This window comes from Hipposideros armiger, unplaced genomic scaffold, assembly GCF_001890085.2.
Source record: "Hipposideros armiger isolate ML-2016 unplaced genomic scaffold, ASM189008v1 scaffold_34, whole genome shotgun sequence".
NCBI lineage: Eukaryota > Metazoa > Chordata > Mammalia > Chiroptera > Hipposideridae > Hipposideros > Hipposideros armiger.
The window spans coordinates 1,133,783-1,155,063 of record NW_017731384.1 but is presented as its reverse complement, the minus strand read 5'-3'; the positions used below and the strand labels follow the sequence as shown (position 1 = coordinate 1,155,063).

The 21,281-nt window shown below is 46.3% G+C and overlaps 1 protein-coding gene across 5 annotated transcripts in view; it reads right to left on the bottom strand.

Annotated features, from left to right (window-relative positions):
- TLK2 (tousled like kinase 2) overlaps nucleotides 1-9,469 on the bottom strand; it is a 121,798-nt gene extending 112,329 nt beyond the window's left edge. Inside the window, exons 1-2 of one of the 5 annotated variants that reach the window (XM_019637769.1) lie at nucleotides 7,886-9,469; nucleotides 4,920-5,002 (exon numbers count right to left, since the gene is read on the bottom strand). In XM_019637769.1, coding sequence (XP_019493314.1) covers nucleotides 4,920-5,002; nucleotides 7,886-7,988 — 186 coding nt within the window. In that variant the 5' untranslated portion in view covers nucleotides 7,989-9,469. Of the gene's footprint in view, nucleotides 1-4,919; nucleotides 5,006-6,503; nucleotides 6,788-6,827; nucleotides 7,281-7,885 lie in introns of those variants that run through there. The other 4 variants (XM_019637770.1, XM_019637771.1, XM_019637772.1 and 1 more) reach the window with 4 other exon arrangements.
- Between the last annotated feature and the right edge of the window lie 11,812 nt (nucleotides 9,470-21,281).

Below are 21,281 nucleotides of genomic sequence, written 5' to 3'. Positions count from 1 at the left end.
CAACTTGGGCCAGTGAAGCAACGTCCTCCACAACTAGACTGAAGAACAAAACGACAGCAACCTGTCTGTTCCCCTACCCCCAATTCCCCAATAAAAAAAATTAAAAAAAAAAAAAAGATATCATCCATATTCTCAAGGAGACTAATGCGGAACCAAATGATGTATTATAATAAAAGTAGGTTATCAAATGCTAATAAGACAATGCAACTAGGCTGGTGAAGGTATCTGGAAAAGCTATGAAGAAGAGATATCTGGATTATGCTTTGAAGAATAAACTGCAAGTTCATCAGGCAAATAAAAAAGGAAAGGTAGAGGAGGCAGCCCGAGTCTGTTCGCTAACATTACAGGTGAGGGGATCAGTCATGGTTTGAGGTAGCAGAGCACAGCAGTAGGGGAACAGACACAAAGTTGAAAATTTAAAAGAGGGAGTTTTACCTTTATCCAGTAGGCAATGGGAGCTTTAAGCAAGGGAGTAAAACAATAATACTGGTATTTTGTTGAAATATAACCTGTGGCAGTTTACAGAAAGATGAATGGGATAGGAGAGACTAGCTATTACAGTCCTGAGTGAAGGTCTGGATTAAGGCAGTAGCAGTGGGGGCAAACAAATGCTTGAGAAATTTCAGAGAAACAAGACACATGAGTTGATACTCGACTACATGTGAAATGAGAGCATTAAATAAACACTAAAGTAAATGAAAAGGAGAAGACAACATAAAGGCAAACACAATAATAAATTTATCAACAGTTCCTTAAAATTCACCAGTAGAAGGATAGACTATTTTTCAGCATTTACGCTTACTGAGCATTGTGTAACTATGTATTAAATGTAAAACATCTAATTTTAATTATTGGCATTGGTATATAAAACAGCTAACACTAGATATCCATAACTGACACATTCTAATTGATGTAATTAACTAAATGACGGGAGAGAAAGGCAACTGTCAGTTAAACATCTTTTCAGAAGTCAAATCTGATCATTTAACGTGATCATGTATCAGACTCTTAAATTTATAGACAGGAAATGAGATTTTTCTTTAAGAAGACATCAAAAATCTATGTGGTATTACTTAAAAGTATATGGTCTTGCTTCAGGCTCTATAAAGTGAAGGTTCTTATCTTATGTTTTGTCTTTGTCAAAACAAACAGTCCCACTTTTCATGACTTCTCATTTTGCTCTCCTTTTCAATACCATCCACATACTGCATAAACCTTTTCATCCAATACAACTAAAACCAACGACATTAGTCAAAAAAGTAGGTTACAGTGTGGAATCTTAAAAAAAAAAAATGGCACCTTAAACATTTTTTTTTAACTTAAAACATATAAATGTATATTCTCTTGCTAGTCTTTTGATGTTGGCCTTTTGAGTTATAAATCCACTGACTGCAGTTCTGCACTTACACAAACCACACCCATAATGCATCATCTACAATTTCCAGTTTCGATTTCTTTAAAAGTGAAGGGAGAACTTAAATGATGCTTGCCAAGGATCTAACTGAAGAATTCTTCCAGATTAAAAAAAATAATAATTTATACATTTTTATAGATAGCACCTCATATTGTGTCTTTCCAAGGCAGTTAGTTTTCTTAGAGCCAACAATTCTTTCATTTTACAACATGTCATTGGTTCACGTAATTTTGTATTAAATTATACTATAAATGCAAGTTGTCATAAAGTGATCCTTGGTAAGTCTATACTTCAACTGGTAGGAGCATTGCAGTGGGCACTAGTTCACATGTCTTATAAAAGAGAATGGAAGTTTATTGATTAGTATCTCAATTAAGAGAGATCTAAATTTACTTCTTATTGCTTTTATTGTACATGGAACAGTACCTGGCACATTGTAAGTACTACATAAGTATTTGCTACTATATTAGCATTAAAAGTCAACTAGGTTCAGATACCAGTGCATGCAAGGTGCAATTCCATCTACTTCACACCGTCTCCAGAACCAGAGACTAAAATTGTCAAAAGGGAGTCGAGAAGGGAATATAAAGTGCAGTGGACCTCACTGAAAACACATCAGTACAGGGTATAGTCAGTTTCACATTACTGGAAGTGGGTTATCCAGTGCCTAAAGGAAGAGATCCTAAAAAGGAAGTAAGACAGTTCACATATCAGGTCAACAAGAAATGAAAAAGTGGGTTCATAACTCAATTGAACCTTATGACCTCAAAAAGGTTAACAGAATGGTTACAGGTCCTCCTAAAAAGTGGCAGCTAGACCAGAGTTGAGAAAAGCCAACTAAAGCTTCTTGGAGCACATTAGGCTACTTCTCTCTATCATCAACTCACTAATGACAAAAAACATCAATCTCTTAAATAAAAACCACATAGTGCGTCCCAAAGTGCAAAACAAGTGCTTTTGGTTCAACAGTTATTATAAATTAAATATGCTAAACAAAGAGAAACTCAATGCATATAAATGCAATATGCAAGAAAATTTAAAATTTACAAATAAAAAAACCTAAATATAAATAAAGAGCATCTTAAATATAAATAATAAATGCAGTGGCTTGGCCATTTCGTTTTCATGTGAGTTTTGTAATGTGTATCTAATTTGCAGGTGCCAAAAAAATTGAAGCAACATGACAGAAGATCTATAATAACCAGGAAGTTCAAAGACTGCAGCTACTTAAAACACTCCTATCCACTAGGAAAGAATCCACAGTGGCATTGACTTTCTTCCTTCTATGGACATCAAAAAGGACTGAAAATGTTATGAATAGTTAGGAGAAACTCAAGAGACACCCCATGAGGCTACACCAGCCCCACTAGATGGCACTATCACAGGGAAGTCACTGCTCTCTCTTTTGGAGCAAGGGCTGAAAGCTCTCTTGATCTTTGCAAAACTGAAAGCTGTCATCAGTGACATCCTCACTAGGAAATTATGACCCATAATGAGGAATTCAAAACTTGGAGGAGTTTTTGCAAAAGCACCTTTTCTCCCAGTACCACCGCCCCCTCTCCACTACTATTTCAAATCAGTGGTGTGAGATACGATATAATGTCTTGCAGGCAAAAGATGTTGCACAAAATGGAGATTTTCTTTTCCTCTTCCTAACTCTGCAAACTACAGAATAATTTACTTGCTTTTTTTTCTCTTCAAGTTTCTTTGCTATGGTGGAAAAAAACACTTCCTTGATAGTCCCTGAATGATATATTTATTGTAATCAATTTACTTACCATGACTGGCAATGTCAAAATAAGATACAATCAATGCCATAAAAACATTTGGATAGAAATGAACTTCTTCCTCTATATATTAAAGGTAGACCTTCCTATTAAACAGATAATCAGATAACGTTTTCTGACACATTAGTTACATGATGTTAAGTTGGGCCCAAACAGCAAAATCCCTAATGTCACTCATTCCCATCACTTATGCTCTACACCATCAAAAGTATACTTGGATAAGCTATCATGAACATAAAAACAAAAGGAAAAAAAAGCATACTAACAATAAAGTCCAATGAGTTTAAACTACCTACCATCTGAATACAAACTTATTTTTACTCAGTAGGTAACCATTTGAACAGACAAATTTGGATATGAGCCTTCTGCTGAATTCCCAAGTTAAAAGACACATCAAAGGTCATTATTAGGTAATCAACTGAATCAGAGATCAATTTAATACTTAAATATAGTGCTCACTTCCAGTTGAAGCTAGCTCGGAGTATTTACATTTATACATATAACCTTAACATATGACAATAGTCAGGAGCATAGCCCTCCAAAGTGCCATGAAGTCAGTTATTCAAGTGGCCAAAGAAACCAAGTACAAAACGTGTAATAGATCCTGTGTTCCCATGGCACCATGTCACAGCTCTGACATAGCTCTCATCACAGCATCATCTCTGTGTCTCTCGCTGTCTCCACAATGGGGGCTTGGAGGCACTGTGCTGAGGTGTCATCCCTAGCACCCTTCACAATGCCAGTATGCAGTAGGCACTCAACATCTGTTCAATGAACAAAAACTATCAAAGTATTCCAGCTCACCGAAATTATGACTCATCAAAGCAGCTAGTTTTTTCAACTAAAACTTGACAAACACCTTCTTTAAGAAGCTACTAAAACGTGAGACTAATATCTAGATCACCATGAGAAATAAGATTCCTTGAAAAGCACATTAAGAAATGTATCACATTAAGTCAAAGACCAAAAATTCACAAGTCTCAAGCCCAAGTCATACAACAATCTGGGCTTGGTGAAGTTTTTAAAATAAAACATCATACATATATTTTACATATTGTATTAAAATCAAATGCTTTATATATGATATTAAAACCATCCTATAAGAGCAGAGGGGTGAAGTAGCAGGTACATAAGGATGCACAGGAAGCCATAACATTGCTTAACACCTGCCCGTTAATGGAGGCTTGATCTTATTTTATGCTCCCAGAACAAAAATTTAAAAAGTGAACAAGGAGGAAAAATATGAAGAGAAAGAAAGTAGTCTGGGGGTGCAACCCGGAGGAATCTGCTGAACTGCAGATTTGGAGAACTGACAGACTTAGACAGATTTTTCAAAACTCTACTACCATATAACTACCCAAAAAATCCAGTGTAAGGAAGTCACGCCAATACCTTTAATTAACGGTTTTTTTCTCAGTGATTGAGGAGTTTTGACAAAATATGGCATAGACTACACACCCCGTTAAGTATCCTTTCAATAGATCCATGGGAAACCTCCCCCATATCAGAGTGGGAAAAGCATATACTCCCATATAGAATACCTTCAAAGGTACTGCTAAATGGTTGGAATGACTGGTAGGATTTAGAAGTTCATTGGAACCATGAGCTAAATCTTCTCTCCTACTAACTATCAGTATGGTCCACCCAAACTGCCCTTAATTGATTTTTATACGTGTTTAAATTAGACTGCGAACAGTGTTCATTATCATTTTACTCACCTTACTAACACCAACTCCGGTAAACCTGGCCTCTAGTAATTCCTGCCGTCGTGGGTCCAGGCTATGCAATTCTTCCATCATTTCTGCTGAAAAAACAAAAACAAAGTAGGTTGTAAGACCATAAAAGCTAAAACATGAGGAGCCAGTTTTGAGATATAACAAAATTCACAGTAATTATTTCACTGAATGGTCACATACAGGTAAACCTCAAGTAATTAGAGCATACAACTGAACAGTGTGCAGCATCAAATAGTAATACATTTAAAGTTATAAAGCGGCTCAAAGTTCTCTTCTGAGGGTCACTTATTCTTCTCTAGTTGTGATTTGATTTTAACAGCAAAAAACCTGAAACTTCAAACCTGTCATATAATTTCTGTAAAAGGTAAGCAAGGACTAGCTTGCAAAAAAGAAAATTCCTTCTAATCAACCTCTGAATTTAGCTAAGTACTTTTGGATAGCTCTTTCCCAAACACACAGGAACTAGTTCTTAAACTAAAAATATGAATCATTAATAATAATTTCATTATACAGCATGAATCAGAAGCTACAAATAACTTCAAAAATAACGCTATTATATAGCTTCTTTCTCTGAAGAGCTCACAGTGGCTCATGAAAAAAAAGGAATTAATTATTTTAAATTTAATAGAGAACCCATGGTAAAACCATCAACCTGCATTCACTCAGGAAATTAGTACAGCTCCATAACCATCCCTCTACAAAATCTTTTTCTGACCACTCCCTGGAGCAGTAGGTTTCTCTAGACATCTGCTTTTAGCACTCCTTCCAAGCAGGGAGGGGAAGGAGGACACCATTTTTAAACTCCTTCCATGGCCAATTAATGCACAGGCCACTTTCAGCAAATACGTCCATCCTTTGCCAGAGATCAACTTTTGCAGAACCCACTGGAAACCTCTCTGTGGAAAAGGAGCATACAGCATTACACAGACCCCCTTTGAACATATTATTAAACAGTATTGGAATGATGGCCATGATTTAAAAGTTCACTGGAAAACATGAATTAAACATTCTCTTCTGCAATCTAGCAACTCCACAATTTCCAGTAACAACCCCTACAAGTCCTCCAGTTTCATTTCCTTCCTGGATTGAGCGCCTGAGGCAAAGGGGAATGAAAGGGTGACAAATTAAAGTTTCACCCACATATACAAGTGCAGGTTAGAGAGGGAATTAGGAAATTCTCGGAAGGGTAGAGAGGCATCTTTAAAAATGGAAAAGAAAGACAGAGAAAGGAGAATGAGAGAGTTTCCCTTAAGTGGCCTTCCTCGCGTGTCGCCCTGCCCGAATCGAGGCCGGAATGGCAGAGGTTGCAGCCTCCCTCAAACCCCAGGGTCTCGCGAACATTTCCTAAACCTCCATCCCCCGGCCTGGCCCGGAAAACGACACCCAAGCGGTTATTTCATTTAATGTCAACTCATGTTAAGGAAATATCCACTCAGTCTCATTCCAGCGGGGCCTTGGACTGGGATCCTCCCTGTAGACCCGAGCCGGGAAGCAGGACCGATGGGGCCTGGTCCCGGCGCCCCTCGCCTCCCGCCGGCTCTAAACTTTCCCCAACTCCAGGCCCACCTGTCACGGAGGGAGGGCGGGCCAGCTCTCGGGGGGCGCCCGGGAGGCTGCCAGGGCCTCCAGCTGCCCAGGCGCCCCTCTCTCCCTGCCGGCCGCCCGCTCCACTCCCAGGCCGGGGCCGCCTGGGCCTCCCCCATCTTCCGCTCGGCCCCTCGGCGACCCGCAGCCCTCGGGGAGACCCTCCCGCCTCAGCACCGAGTGGCTGCGGCCCGGTGCCGGCCCCCGAGTAGGCTCCGGTCGCAGCCTTCTCAGCTGAAGGGGTCCCCCCGGACGGTTAATGCCTCAGGCCCGGCGCCCTCCCCCGCCCGGAGCTCAGCCTCTCACCTGCCGCTGCCGCCGCCGCCGCCGCCGCAGCTCCACGTTCCTCCAGGGAGGGGCCCCGACCCGACCCGGCTGCGGACCGCTCTACTGTCCCCCTGGGCAGGCCCGGGGCGGAGCCGGGGCCTCTCCTGAGCGCCGCAACCCCCCGCCCGGGTAGCCGCCGCCGGCGCCGGGCTCCACGAGAGGGCGGGCGGGGGAGGGGGGCCGCGGAGGCCGCAGATCCCCGGGCTCGCGTACAGAGCCAGGCGCCCGACGCGGGCCCGGGCCCGGGAGGCCACGGGGGCGCGGGACCGGCCTCCTGGCGCCGGACAAAGGCCAAGGGAGGCGCAGGAGGGCCCAGTCCGGGCCGGGAAGTGGGGACCCGCTTGGCTGGGGGCCACTCGGGTGCAGCGCGGAGGGCGGGGGGGGGTCGGAACCGCTGGTGCCCAGGACCCGCCTCCGGCCCCTTAATCCGGATCGGTTCGGTCCGGATTAGTAGTGATCGGTGTAAACACACTAGTGAAACCGCGTGTTTCCTCGCGAGATTTGCACGGTTGGGAGGCAGGGGGAGGGGACGAGGAAGGTGGGGGTCCCGCTGCCCCGGGCGCCCCGCCTCCTCCAATCAGCGGCCGGGCTGGCGGGCAGGGGTTAACTAGGGGACCCCGCGCTGGCAGAGGAGGCCGCCGCCTCGCCTGGCGGGAGGGCGGGCGGAGCCGGCAGACCGACAGCGACGAGAGGGGAGGTCGGGCCGCCCAGAGATCGGCCCCGGCCGGAGTCCCGGAGCCTCCGCTGCCGTCTTTGTATAGCCGCCCCCGCCCCACGGGAGCAGCCCCGGCCAAGGCGGTTGGGCCGGCGCCCTGGGCCGCGGACCGGCGCTGGAGGGGCCTCGCCGCCTGGGCCGGGCGCTTCCCGGATTCGCCTCGCCGAACCCCGCGCCCGCCTAATCCTTCGTCTCCACGAGTTTGGGTGAGAAGCGGGGTGGCCCTGCCTAGGATGGATTTTTGAGGAAGAAAGCCCGTGAGCCGGCGCACCCCGCCCGAACTTCCCCGGGGATGTCCAGTTAATGAGTTCGCTGTGCCCACCGGTGTTCGCTGGCTCCCGCGCCCCGCTACTCCAAAGCGATGGTCCTGCTCCCAAAACCCACACTTGCCGCCCTGGAAGGCGGACAGCACTTTTCCTCCACATGCCTGGTTGGCAGGGCGTCTCCAGGGACAAAAGGTGCCCTGGGAGCAAAGCTGAGCCCCCACCCCCACCAGGATGTTGCCCTCCAGAAGCGGGGGGAGCGCTGCCCCAACGGGACTCTTCGGGCACCCAGTGGGAGGTTCTGTTTCAACCTCTGATTAAAAACACGGGCCTCCTGGGTACTTAGGAGGGTCTGAGGGTAAGTGCTAGATTGGAAAAAACAGGCCTGTCCCTCACAATGTCTGCTGAGGAATGAAATATGAAAGGGTGAGCTCTTACGCACAGTAGCCCCTGCAGCAAGAAAGGCTTCCTGTACAGGCTCCCACTCTGATCACCCAGCACCAAAGAAAAAAACATTCTCCACCGACTCCTGTGAGGCAGGGCACTGGCTTCATTGCAAATACCCAACTTTTTATTTTCCTCTGATGCTTCCTTGAGCAGATGTCTGAAGATGACTTAAGGACTACAAGTGAATCACAAGGAGAAAGTTCAGACATTGAACAAGAGCCTTGAACTTTTCCAGGAGGTAGACAAGTACTTGAAGCGGAGTTTCTGCCTATTTTTCTTCCTTGTTACTCCTCAATTCTTCCATTTATTAATAGAACATAGACCTGCTGAAAGGGCAAAGGATGAGAGTTTCCTGTTAGTTGTCCAACCTTCCACACCCTTGGGCAAAATCAAGCACTATGGAAAAACTCCATTAAACCACAAGTCACCTTGCTCTGGATCCAAGCCAGGCTGGGAAGTGCACACACACATTTCCAAAGATAACAGTGTTTGAAGGGGAGGGGGAGAGCAATTTGGGGGCAGAGGGTAGGGAAAAAGGGCAAGGTGAAGGGCTATCGAGACAACAGAACCAAGAGGTGGCTAGTGTACATAGTGGACGTGCCTTCCACTCCAACACAGAAGAAAAACAAAAGAGCCTAGCTTTTTCATTTCAGTGAATGATCAAGAAAGTTAACTCCTTAAAAAGACACTGGAATGCCTTAAATGAGGAGAGAAGAGTTGAAGGAAAGAGCACTGATCAGAGTCAGCTGAGTTCCAGCTCAGCTCTTTCCACAAACAAGCTGCATGGGCCTATTACCTAACATTTTCAAGCTTCACCGACCTCACCTGTAAAGGAGGGGCTTAGACCAGAGGATTTCCAAAGTCCATTCCAGTCTGAAAGGCCATTATTCCATTCTTTAAATTAATTATTTAAAGTAACCATTGGAACACGGGAAGATGAGATTTTTAGCTTCTCTTTCCTAATGTGTTTTTCTCTGCATGGCAAAGAACTTAACACTGTCAAATGTCTATCCACAGCCCCCCTCCAAATTTAATACTCATCCCAATAGGAAGTGCTCATCAGAATTTAATGAATTTGCTTACTACAAAGATTGGTGCTTCTAATTATAAGCATCATCTAAATGAGAATATCAACAGTTAAGGGGAAAAAAAACAGACAATAGGGTTCACCTTTCCCAGAGAAAGATGGATAATTTCAAAATAAATTCTGTTGTGCAATGGTTCCTCTTACAGTGTGATTTAACCTTGGGTTCATGAACCAACTCGTTTAAAGTGTTTGATCACATGACAACTTTGTGACACTCAACTTCTCATGCACTGGCAAATGGTGACATGCCCCATGCAAAGGCCCAATTCCCATCAGCTGCAGAAGGCTCAAACATGGATCCAACTAGATGTACACACTGGTCATCTGGCCCTTCGTACCTTTAGGGGAGTGTATGACAAGTCCTCCAGGTTCATAATCCCAGAGAGCCACCTCTGGGGAATATGGACACACCTCAGACTAGTTCCGGTGTTCCCCAAGGTGTACTCTGCAGGTCTCAACAGGTTAATATGCTTTAAAGGGAGTAGACATTACATTGGTCTTTGGGAAACTGGGTTAAAGTTAGGTGGGATCCTTTATTTCAGTACTAGTTAGAACCTAAAATGTGTAATGTGCATGTGGTAATCTGCAGGAGGGGGATTGAGGTATTCAGTGTTTTCCTAATTGATTTTGGAACCACCACCCTGGTTTTTAGTTGGTTGGTTGTTTCAGGGTACTCAAGGGAAAGTTGTTCTGAGGAAGACACTGGGGAGAACTAGAGTAGTTTAACCCCTTTTACTCATTCATGTATATATAACACTAATGATTGTGCAGCATATTCTTGAATGTTTCATCATAGCCACCATCTTCAGCAAAAGATCGTGGCATATGATACTGAACAGGTTGACAGTGCTCAGGAATCTTGTGTGATTGCACTTTTTTGAAAAGGATCCTGAAGGGTGGAGTCTAAGAGGACAAACTTCCCCGTCAAGGTCCTTGGTTTTAATCCTGGCCCTGCCTCTTACCAGTTGTGTAGGCTTAGGCAAGGTATTTAACTTCTCTAAGCCTCAGTTTTTTTATCCATAAAATGGTATTAAAACCTCACAGGACTGTTGGAGGATGAAATGAGGTGATATATCTGCCTGATGGAGTAATTCCTGGATGAATGGTCCCTGAACTTCACATTCCTGCCAAGGATTCACACATCTGTCATTAGATTCACTTGGTAGCACACAGTTTAACTTCAGAAACCAGGCTGCCGATGGACTGAGTCTTCCAGTGGTACCATTTTCTTCAGAACAGAAACAGGACTTGTTCCTTTTTTTTTCTTCTTCTTTTTTTAAAAAAGATGTTATTGGGGAATTGGGGAGGGAACAGTGTTGGGGAATCGGGGAAGGGGAACAGACAAGTTACTGTCCTTTTGTTCTTCAGTCTAGTTGTGGAGGACGTTGCTTCACTGGCCCATGTTGGTATTATCATTGTGCTCTTCCCGGGTGAGGCAGATCAGTCACTGGCCATTAGATGGCGGCTCATGGCAGCTCACACTGGCTGCCGGCCACTCAGGGTAGCTTATGGCAGCCCACTGCAGCCTACACTGACACCGCCGGCGACTCAATGGCAGCCCAGTTACAGGCTGTTGTTCAAGCTGTTGTTCACCATCTTAGCTATAGAGGGCGCAGCGTCACTGATCCATGTGGGATCCGAACCGGTGGCCCTGCTACTCAGAGCTCACGCTCCCAAGCCAACTCTTAACCAACGAGCCACTCGGCCGGCCCCTTGATGTTTCTTTAATGAAAGCATTACATTTGTTGGGAGGGAGAAAATAGAGAAAACCATAGAAGTCGCCTGGTCTGTTTATATTCTTCCCCCATCCCTGAGACCCGAGATTTGCTAGTGGTATGAAGAAGGAGGAGTTTTGTGAAGGCAGTATTTCCACTCTAAATTCTTGGTGGGACAGTAGAGAACATTAGGGTATTTATGGTCAGACAGAACCAGGTTCCAATCCCGTCTCTTCACTTCTCAGGTTCCTCATCTGAAAACTGTGGCCAGCATACCTCATTCCATGAGCGGCTTTAACTAAAATTGAAATAATGGTGGGAAATGCCTTGTAACTGTTCCTGACATACGTAGGCATTTGGTCAATCTTATTTCCTCTGTCCTCCCTATTCCTAACATAATGGAGAGTGCCTGGTTGCCATGAAAGTGCCCTACAAATTTAAAAAATTCAGCTCTCAGCCTTTGGGAGATGCTGTGCCAATCACTCTCATATCTTTGTTTTTCATATCCTCCTGCTGCCCAACTTGCTTCAGAAACTCTGCTTGAGCAAGTCTCCTTGACACAGTTTGCTTTATTTATCAAGTCCCGCATTCATCCCCACAGTGCACTGGAATTGGAACAATCTTCTTGTTCTCCTGGAGAGTCCTTCCCTTCTCTAATTTCCTCTTCCAACTCCCTCCCCAAGTGTTACTTCTTTTTAATAATTGTCTTTTCCCTGCATTGTGTGCTCCTTCTTTCCAGCAGTTGGAATGTAACATAGACAGATAGAGGGGCCAAGGAGAATAAATGCCATTGAAATGTAGGGAGCCCCCTACCCAAAGCTGTTGAATCCTCCATATTGGTCTTTTGGAGAAAGAAAACTTCAAGGTAGGAAACAGCAGCAAATACACTGTATTTGTGGAAACTGGCAAAGTATATGATTAAAATCTCAGTTCTTCCGTTGACTTTTCATATTAAGCTACAGTAATCAACCTTCAGATACATTGGCCCAGGTCATGAGCGAAAGGGGGCCTGAGCCCCTTGCTCACAGAGAAGAAAGAAGGGGATCGCCGGGAGGGGACAGGAGCTTGGGGATGGTCAGCCCAGAAAGGCAAGTCAGAGGACGGCTGTATTTTTATATAGCCTCTGAGACACATGGAAATTAATTAAAATTCTAATTTTGGTGTCCATAAATAAAGTTTCATTCAGACACAGCCACACTAATTCCTCTATATATCGTCTCTGGCTGCTTTTGTGCGCCAGTGGCGGGACTCAGTAGTTCTGACAGGCCAGCAGAGCCTAAAATAGTTCCTATCTGGTCTTTTACAGAAAGAGTTGGTGGACCTCTGCTCTAGGCCAGGGCTTCTCGAATTGTAACAGGCGTATGTATCTCTTAAGAATCTTGCTCAAGTGCAGGTTCTGATCCAGTGAGTCAGGTGGGGCCTGGCATTCTGCATTTCCAGCATTTCCCAGGTGCTGCTGCTGCTGCTGGGCTGCAGATCACACTGGGTATTGAGGCTCCGAAAGGCTTGTCTGTCCCATCGGCGGTATTTTGGGTGAATGATTTCTAAGTAAACAAATCTTAGAAAATACGAAAAGTTGGAGTGTAACCCATGATAATAACCTCAAGCGGATTTTCCACGTTTCCTCCCATTGTTTTGGCATCACGTGACAGCCTGAGTGGATGTGGAAATGGGTTTGCGCGTCTGAGGCTAAACGGGTTGCAGCCCCAAGGCTTCTGTGATGTGGTGCTTCCTGGTACTTGCCCCAAACGTTATCAGTCCAACTACAGAAGGCCCTTCTTTGTCCCGGTATTCCAGGATTTGGGAAAGAAGTCCGAGTTCACCTTGTCCAAGTTATGCTCGATTTTTTTCCAATTTCAGGCCAGTCCTCAGCTCTTCCTTCAGTGACCAGTGCTTCTCAAGGTAACAAGTCCTTGGAGAAGCAGCCGAGGTTCAAATCCCAGCCTTCTAGGTACATGTTCTGAGACCCAGGGACACATAACTTCTGGTGCCTCCATGTCCTTATCTGTTCAGTAAAGCATTTGGCATACGGCCTGATTCTTGGCAGGTGCCTGCAACCCGAAAGCATCTCAAAACTTACATCCAAAACCTGCTCCCTCCCCCAGCTGACTCATTTTAGCAAATGTCAATTCCATACTTTCATTATTTAGACCCAAAGCCTTGGGATTATCCTCTCTTCCACTCCCACTGCCAGATCTTCTATTCCAACCTGTTCCTGCCGCAGGGCTTTTGTACTTACCACACCTCTGCCTGAAACACTCTCCCAGAGACACCTAGCCAGCATGACCACGTGTTATTACACCGCATGGAGTATGTCCTGTCTTCTGTGTACGGTGATAATGATATGGGGCTGGCAAGTAGCTGCCTCTCCATGACAGAGTGAGAAGAACCTACAGGTTCTTTCAAGAGATAACCGTGCCAGGCTTTTGAGTAGGAGGAAGTGAGGAGGGCCATTTAAAACAAGAGCTAGGGTAGCCGGTTCGCTCAGGTGGTTAGAGTGCAGGCTCTTAACACCAAGGTTGCCGGTTGGACTCCCACACGGGCCAGTGAGCTGTGCCCTCAACTATTGGGTTGTCGGAAAAGTCATGACACATGTTTTCTGTTTTTCATGTCAAAAATGTGTCATGACTTTTCCGACAACCCAATAGATTGAAAATGACGACTTGACTTGGAGCTGATGGGTCCTGGAAAAAACACACTATTCCCCAAATGAAGTTTAAAAAAGTAATAAAAATAAAAAGAGCAGAGCCCAAAGCTAAATCCTTGCACTCGTGTGCATGTAATGGGAGAAATGGACAATAAACACATAATTCCATGTCAGAGGCAATGAGGGCCATGGAGAAATAGAAAGCGAGGGGTGTGGCTAGAGTGCTAAGGCCCCAGTGGCGGTGGGAATGCTACTCTATATAGGGAGTTTGGTCAGGGACAACTGTTCTCTGATAATGTGACATCTGAGCTGGTGTCTACATGAAATGAAGGTGTAAACCCTGTCACCGTCTGGGGGGAAGAGCCTTCCAGGCAGAAAGAGCAGTGAGTGAAAACGCCCTGGGGCCAGACCTCACAGGGTTTGCAGCAGCAGGCAGACAGGCAGGCAAAGCTACAACAGCCTTGGCCTTTGGGGCTCTGCAGATAGAGTGAGAAGGCTGCCTGCCGCCTGCCGCTGAGCCCAGCACCCAGGGAGACCACTGTTTCGCCACGGTTTTGATGTAACTAGGTACTTTATGCTGTAGTGAGTTTCAGCGTCTTGAGCCTGTGTTTAATGCCTAATCCCAAAGGATAGGGATTATAACAAAAAGCACTTATTGAGCATTGATGGGGCGGGCACTGGAATAAGAGCATGTTCATGATCATGTTTAATCCTTTCAACCTTGAGGGAAGCCCACCTTCCAGGTGAGGGGGAGGAAGTGGAGAGGAGGGGTGAGATCTCCAGTCACAGCTGACAGGCAGCTGAAAGGGAATGAAGGGAATTCTCCCAAAGATGGTCTGGTTCCAGAGCCTGGGCCATTAGTCCCCTGCTCTGCTGGGGTTTAGGCCACATGAGGTGCACGCAGCACTCAATTCTGCACCACCTTCTCTCACCCCATTCCAAGGCACCGCTGGTAGATCTTAGTTGGCCTGATAGAATTCTACATTTGTACCCATTTGCTTGTTTCAGATTAAGTCTTTTCTAGGCCTTCCAAAGGAGCAGATCCAATCAAGTCTTGTCAATAAGCGCCCACTTTTCAGCCCCACTTCCCCTTCTGCTATTCTATCTTTTGACTTGAGTCCTTAAGGCCTTCTCCAGGTGCCCCCTCCTCCTTTTAGTTTGGTTCAATTAGCTCTTTCTTTCCTCTTGTTCTGGCTTCTTGCTTCATTATCCCCTACTTATTGTGTTCCACACCTTCCCTACCTGGCAGTTCATTTCTGCTTCCTTTGAAGGTTTAGTCAGTTGGTTAGTTACTAAGGTAGGCTCTTATCAAACTCACCATCACCCGGAATCTGATTCTCGGTTCTTCAGGTCTCCCTTGCCCCAGAATTAATCCAACTCAGGGAGAATGTAATCAAAGTACTGAGAGAATGGCACACAACCCAGGACGCCAATTTGTTCATTTTAAAAGGAGGACATGACTGCCACGTAGCAACATTTGACCAGACTCTTCTCACGGGAAAGCTACTCAGGAAGACAAACCACAACCAGAAGGTTCTTTGGGGAGCAAGGAGATAGAGTGGGATAATCTTAATGGCTCCAGTGTGTCAAGCTATATTCAGCTGCTGTTCCCATTTCCTAGAAATAGGGCCCTGTCCCCTCATGGAATCACAGGAAAGCCCTGCTTTTTAGACTCCCTTCTTAGATGTTGGATGGGCAGATCTCACCTCTTTTGTAACCACAAGGAATGTATAGGCTTACATTTTCTTAGAAATGTAGATCACCCACTTTTAGCTAGCCCTGCTTCTTTGTGGGTGGCTGATGGCATCCATCACTGTGGAGCCTTCCAAGTTTTGTTCTCAAATTTTGCAGGTATCTTGGTGAGGCCTCAGGGTTTAGACTCTGCTTTTAACATGCATTAGCCTAAGATTTTAGAAAAGTTACTTCAACTTCCTCATCATACTGAGAGCTAACATCTGTCCTCCTCCCAAGGTTGCTGTAAGGATTTAGCCAGTTAATACAATAACGTCTTTTGAAACTTGAAAAAAAAAAAGTATCATGCAAATGCAAGATGAAATTACTTTCTTTTTTTTTAATTTTTATTTTTTATTGGGGAATTGGGGGGATGGGAACAGTGCTGGGGAATTGGGGGAAGGGGAACAGACAAGTTGCTGTCGTTTTGTTCTTCAGTCTAGTTGTGGAGGACGTTGCTTCACTGGCCCAAGTTGGCACCATCATTGCACTCTTCCTGGGCGAGGCAGATCAGTCGCCGGCTTCTGGACAGCCGCTCACACTGGCTGCTGGCTACATATGGTAGCCCATGGCAACCCACTGCCACAGGGGCTGCAGCTTACACCAGCGCGGGTGACTCATGGCAGCCCAGCTCCAGGTTGAGCTGTTGTTCAGCACCTTAGCTGTGGAGGGCAGTGTCACTGGCCCTCATATGTGGGATCCGAACCGGGGCCCTCTGGCGTCCCAAGCCAGTTCTTAACCATTGTGCCACTCGGCCAGCCCTGAAATTACTTTCAAGGCAAGGTCTCCCTAAAACAACTGTTGCAACAGGTAAAGAGAGGGTAACGTTGCAGCCATGGTCTGCACCCTGGATTGCCTGTCTACTCAGCAGCCCAGTGTCTGTTATCGATGGGAGTGTGGTTCCACCTGGTCCAAGAACCACTGCCCTAAAAATACTTTACTATCGAGCCGGCAGAGTGGCGCATTGGTTAGGAGTTGGCTTGGAACACCAGCTCTGAGCAGCAGGGCCCCGGTTCAGATCCCATATGAGGGCCAGTGATGCTGCACCCTCTACAGCTAAGATGGTGAACGACAGCTTCACCTGGAGCTGGGATGCTGTGAGTGGCTGGTGACGGCATAGGCTGCAGTGGGGCTGGCCATCAGTGGGCGTGAGTTGCCATGAGTGGCCGTCCAATGGCCGGCGAGCGACTGCCTCACTCGGGAAGAGCGCAATGATAATACTAACATGGGCCAGTGAAGCGATGTCCTCCACAACTAGACTGAAGAACAAAAGGACAGCAACTTGTTTGTTCCACTTCCCCAATTCTCCAACACTGTTCCCCTCCCCCAATTCCCTAATAAAATCTTAAATAGTAATAGTAATAATAATAATAATAATAATAATGCTACATCATGGGCATCGATTTGTCTGGTGAGAGAAAGCAAGTTTATCATTAGTTTTCTCAAAATGTATGCTTTCCTCAGAGGTTTTAACTTCTGCCTGACATACCACACTCTTATTTTGTTTGTTAAGAATATTTTTTGTCTTCCTAGTCTAATGAAATATTTAGAAGTCTAAATAGAAAACTGGGCAGGGGCTTTCTTGGTCACTGTTTGAGCCACCCAGACAACGGTATTTTAGCCTCTAGGTTTCTTCAGTGGTAACACGGCAAGACTTGACTTTTGCTCTGACTTCCAGTCCCCAGCATCAATGTTGAAGGAGATCACATAGTAACAGGTCCCTCAATTTGATTATGAACTTGGCCTCTTTACCGTCCTGCTGACTCTGTTCCACTCCTGTATCAGAGCAGAAGATATCGTGATAGGTTCTTCTCTCCCCTCACAGGAACGCCAGACCCACTGAACCACCAAGTCCCTCTTCTCTGGGGTGCCCTGATTCATACCCCCACAATGACAACCTGCAAGCGGAACAGAAGGACCTGTGGCCTGTGGTGTTGGTATGTGGCACCAATGTAGTTTTTGCATGGCCTCACCTAGCCCATTGGCCCCATGCAGGTGAGAGCTGGTCCTATGTCTTACTAGGCCCCTTATTGCTTGCCTTGCCCTCTCTATGCTCCCCACAGGGTTGGACACCACCAGCATGGAGCCTGAGTTGAGTTCTCCAGCCCCTTACTGACTTATCTCCTACACTGAAAACAGTATGAAAAGTGTGCGTGCTGCAATAAATCCCTGTGAGGTGCCTCGTTCTCCATCAGGGGAGTTTCCATCTTATAACTGAGAAAGCAGAGGTGGTGGGTCTGGGGCAAAGAGCCTGACTGAGGTACAAGGTTGATCCAGGGTCCAGCGCAAGCTCTACTCTGCTGAGCTCTGGGAACTTGGGCTAGTTACTTTGTCTGCCCAGCCTCAGCTTCCTCACCTGTAAAATGGGGATACAATACCCATCTTAGAGGGTGGAGTTAGCCCACCTAAAGCATCAAGCACAGTGCTTAGCTGAACAGGCAGTCAATAATGGAGTGGGGAGGGGGCTTCCTGGAATTATAACTTCTCTTGCTCATTAAAAAATATTCACCTTCCTAATTGTGTTGACTAATACAAATTTATCATGAATCAAATTTTCTGTGTTTAGGGTTTTCAGGAAGTCCCAGACTAGACTCAGCTCCAGCACCTGGATGACTGAAGTATAGCTGCCTGAAGCTATTGCAGCACCAGCCACAGAGGTGGACTCCAAGGGGGACAGGGGACCAGTCCCTTCCCAATCCCCACTTTTTTTTGGGGGGGTAGGGGGGCAGCAATTTTTTTCTATAAAGGGTGACATAGTAAGTATTTTAGGTTTTGCGGGCCATACTGTCTCTTACACGTATTCAACTCTGCTGGCATGGCAGGAAAGTAGCCACAGATATGTAAATGAACAACTATGGCTGTGCTCAGATTAAACCATTTGCAAAACTAGGCTGCTGGTTGGGGGTGGGGGGGTTGGGGGGGAGAGGAGTGTGCCAGCCCTGCATGATTCTCAAACTTGACCATGCATCAGAATCACCTGGGGGCTTCCGCAAACACAGAGTGCTGGGCCACACCCCCAGAGTTTCTGACAACTTCCCAATGAGGGAACCACTGAAGCCTTTCCCACCCTCCTCTTTCTCTGTACTCCTAAAACACTCTGTTCCTATTGTGAATAGAGCATTTATTATGTTCTATTATGGTTAGTGGTTAATCACCTTCCTACCCTAGCGCCTGATGATAGCAATTGCTCAGCACTGACTGAACCCAGGGAGGGTCCTGCCCTGCTCCTTGGGGGCCATTTCTCCCTCTGTGTACCCTGGGCCTAGCCCTGCCACGGAGAAGGGGAAAAAGGACTTTGTCCCCTTTGCCTGTCCAGAAACAGACCAGGAGAGGAAACATTCCCTGCTCAGACTAGACCTTGAACCTGGACTGTTTCCTAAGGAAATAAAAGAAGGTAGGATAGGGGTTTGGTTTGTTTAATTTTGTTACTTTTTGCTTCTAAATAAACTATTTTACTCTGTGATGTGTAAGTGGGTGGGGTTAAACCCAGATAGCTGTCTACTGTGGAAAACCACCATTTCTGCGTTAGAGACTCAGGAGGCATTTAAAATGACCGGCAGTCAGGGCTTTTTCTCAGATCAGACAGAATCAAGTTTGGTCCTGACAGAAAGGAATGATTCTTGAGTCCTTTCCCCATCTTGAGTGGCATGAGCCGCGATGACTCCTGGGTCCACCTCTCTCTTTTGGAGCTTACTGCCTACTTCCTGGTTTTTATCCTGAGGCTGCCCTGCAAGGAGAGCCAGGTGGGGACCCACACATGCTTCCCTGCCTCTCTTTGCTGGTGGGCACACAGGAGGCAGTGGCCTGAGCTCGCCAGAGACAGGGCTAGCTGCAAACTGCAGGTGTAAGGATTCCCAGGCCTGTCTGATGGAGGCTTACACAGGAATTCCTTTGATCTGTGAAGTTTCAAGACCATCCCTACCTAACCTTCCATGTCTCCCTCTCTCCTGCTCAAAATAACAGACAAGGCCAGGAGTAGGGACTCCTTCCCCTCCGCATCTTGAGCTCCGGGAACACTGCCCCAGGGCCAGACATTCGCTGCTCATCTAGACTGTAGTGCAGAGAGCCATGACCCAGTAACCTGGAGCATGGAAGTTAGCGTGGCAGAGGAGCAGGGCTGACCCTGGAGTGGCTTAGAACTCCTTCTGAGAGTCCCTGTCCCCGCCACCTCATTACCCCTGCCTGCCAATCAGTTTTGCATCAATAAACTTTATGTTCCACGCTTTGCCAGACGAATGAAAGGAGAGCAGCGGAAGACTGATCTCTGACCTTGGCACGTAAACAGCCTATGGATTGCACTTGACAGCTAATAAAGGGAAGGCCCAGCAATTCTCTGATGCCTTTTTGCCTTAATTAGATTGAGCATTCATAAGCCATGGGGAAATCTTCAATTTGAAGAGAAAAGACTCCACAAGATAGGAATTCACTTTTCCACTCATTCAACTGTTCAAACTGTCAGTCCCTCAGTCAGCCCTCACTGACATTTGTCAAGGGCCTGATTACCTGTGCTCAGCACTGTGCTAACCTCTTTCAGGTAAAGTGGATGCAAGAACTCCCAAAGGCCACACCGTGCTCTCCTGGAAGACAGAGTCCAGCCAGGCAGTCAAGAGCACAAGCTTTTGGTTCAGACAAACCTAAACTCGAATCCTGATTCTGCTGGGTGACCTTTGGCAAGTTATTTAACCTCTCTGCCTTGTTTCCTCTTGGGGTTGATGAGACCAACTGCCAAGGGCTGTTTTCAAGACTAAGCCAGACTCTCTGCATAGGGCATTCAGCACAGAGCCAGGCGCCCAGCAGGCGGGTCCCAGCATGGTGCCCTTGGCTTATCAGGCCAGCTCTCAGGGTCTGAAAGGCTCGTCCCTTCCCCTGGCACCCTGCCAGTCACTGGGGAGCCGATGACACCCGACACCCGCGGTATCTGCCTTCAATGATATTAGAAACCTGCTGTTGACAATGCCCTTAGTTTCTTCATCTATAAAATGGGGTAGCAGTGACAGTCCCTGAGTGGATCTGGGAAGATCATTCGTACAGAAGCCTGGAAACGCACCTTGCCTGAGGAAAGGACAGCAGGGATATTAGATTCCAGTAGCAGCCTATGGCTTGTCATAAGATGCCACCGAAGCCCTGCGGGCTCTCTTTAATAATAGATATTTTACAATTCCTGAACCCACTTCATGCTATATTTGCTCACACACGGAGGTTTACTCAGTGTTAATCACATTAATGTGCTGTTTCATTTCACGCTGTGCGATGCCAACTTCAGCGAGAGCCAGGAGAGAGAATTTACTCTCCAAGGGACCTCATACTGTGTTCACTCAAAAGGCGCCCCAAGGCATCTCAGAGCCCCAGCGACCTCCGGGCCACCGCCTCACGCCCCCAGGGGGGCCCTGAAGCCTTAAGCAGCCTGCCTTTCAAGTGTCTTTCTGTATATATTGGCTTTTCCCCTCAATTAGAAACCTCTTAGACAAGTGTCTAGTTCTTACTAGCTATCTTCAATTCTTAAACAACCTAAACGCGTGCTATTCAGTCAAAGCTCCCCATCAGGTGTCATAAAGGGAACCTGGGTGTACAGGAGTTTGGGGGGGGGGTCTTTTGAGAGCTTCCAGTTCAACCCCCTCATGTTACAGATGGAAAAACTGAGGCCCAGAGAGTAAGGACTTAAAATTTTCCTCTGTTGGCACCTTCCTTAAGCTGATGAGTCATCTTTATTAAGATCTTAAACACAAAAAAACCAAACTTGCCAGTTTTTCCTTGGCCCTGTGTCCCAATCTGCTTGCCCTCATGGCCCTTGTCAGCTGAGAGCCCCAGACCCTACTTTGTGAGGAAAA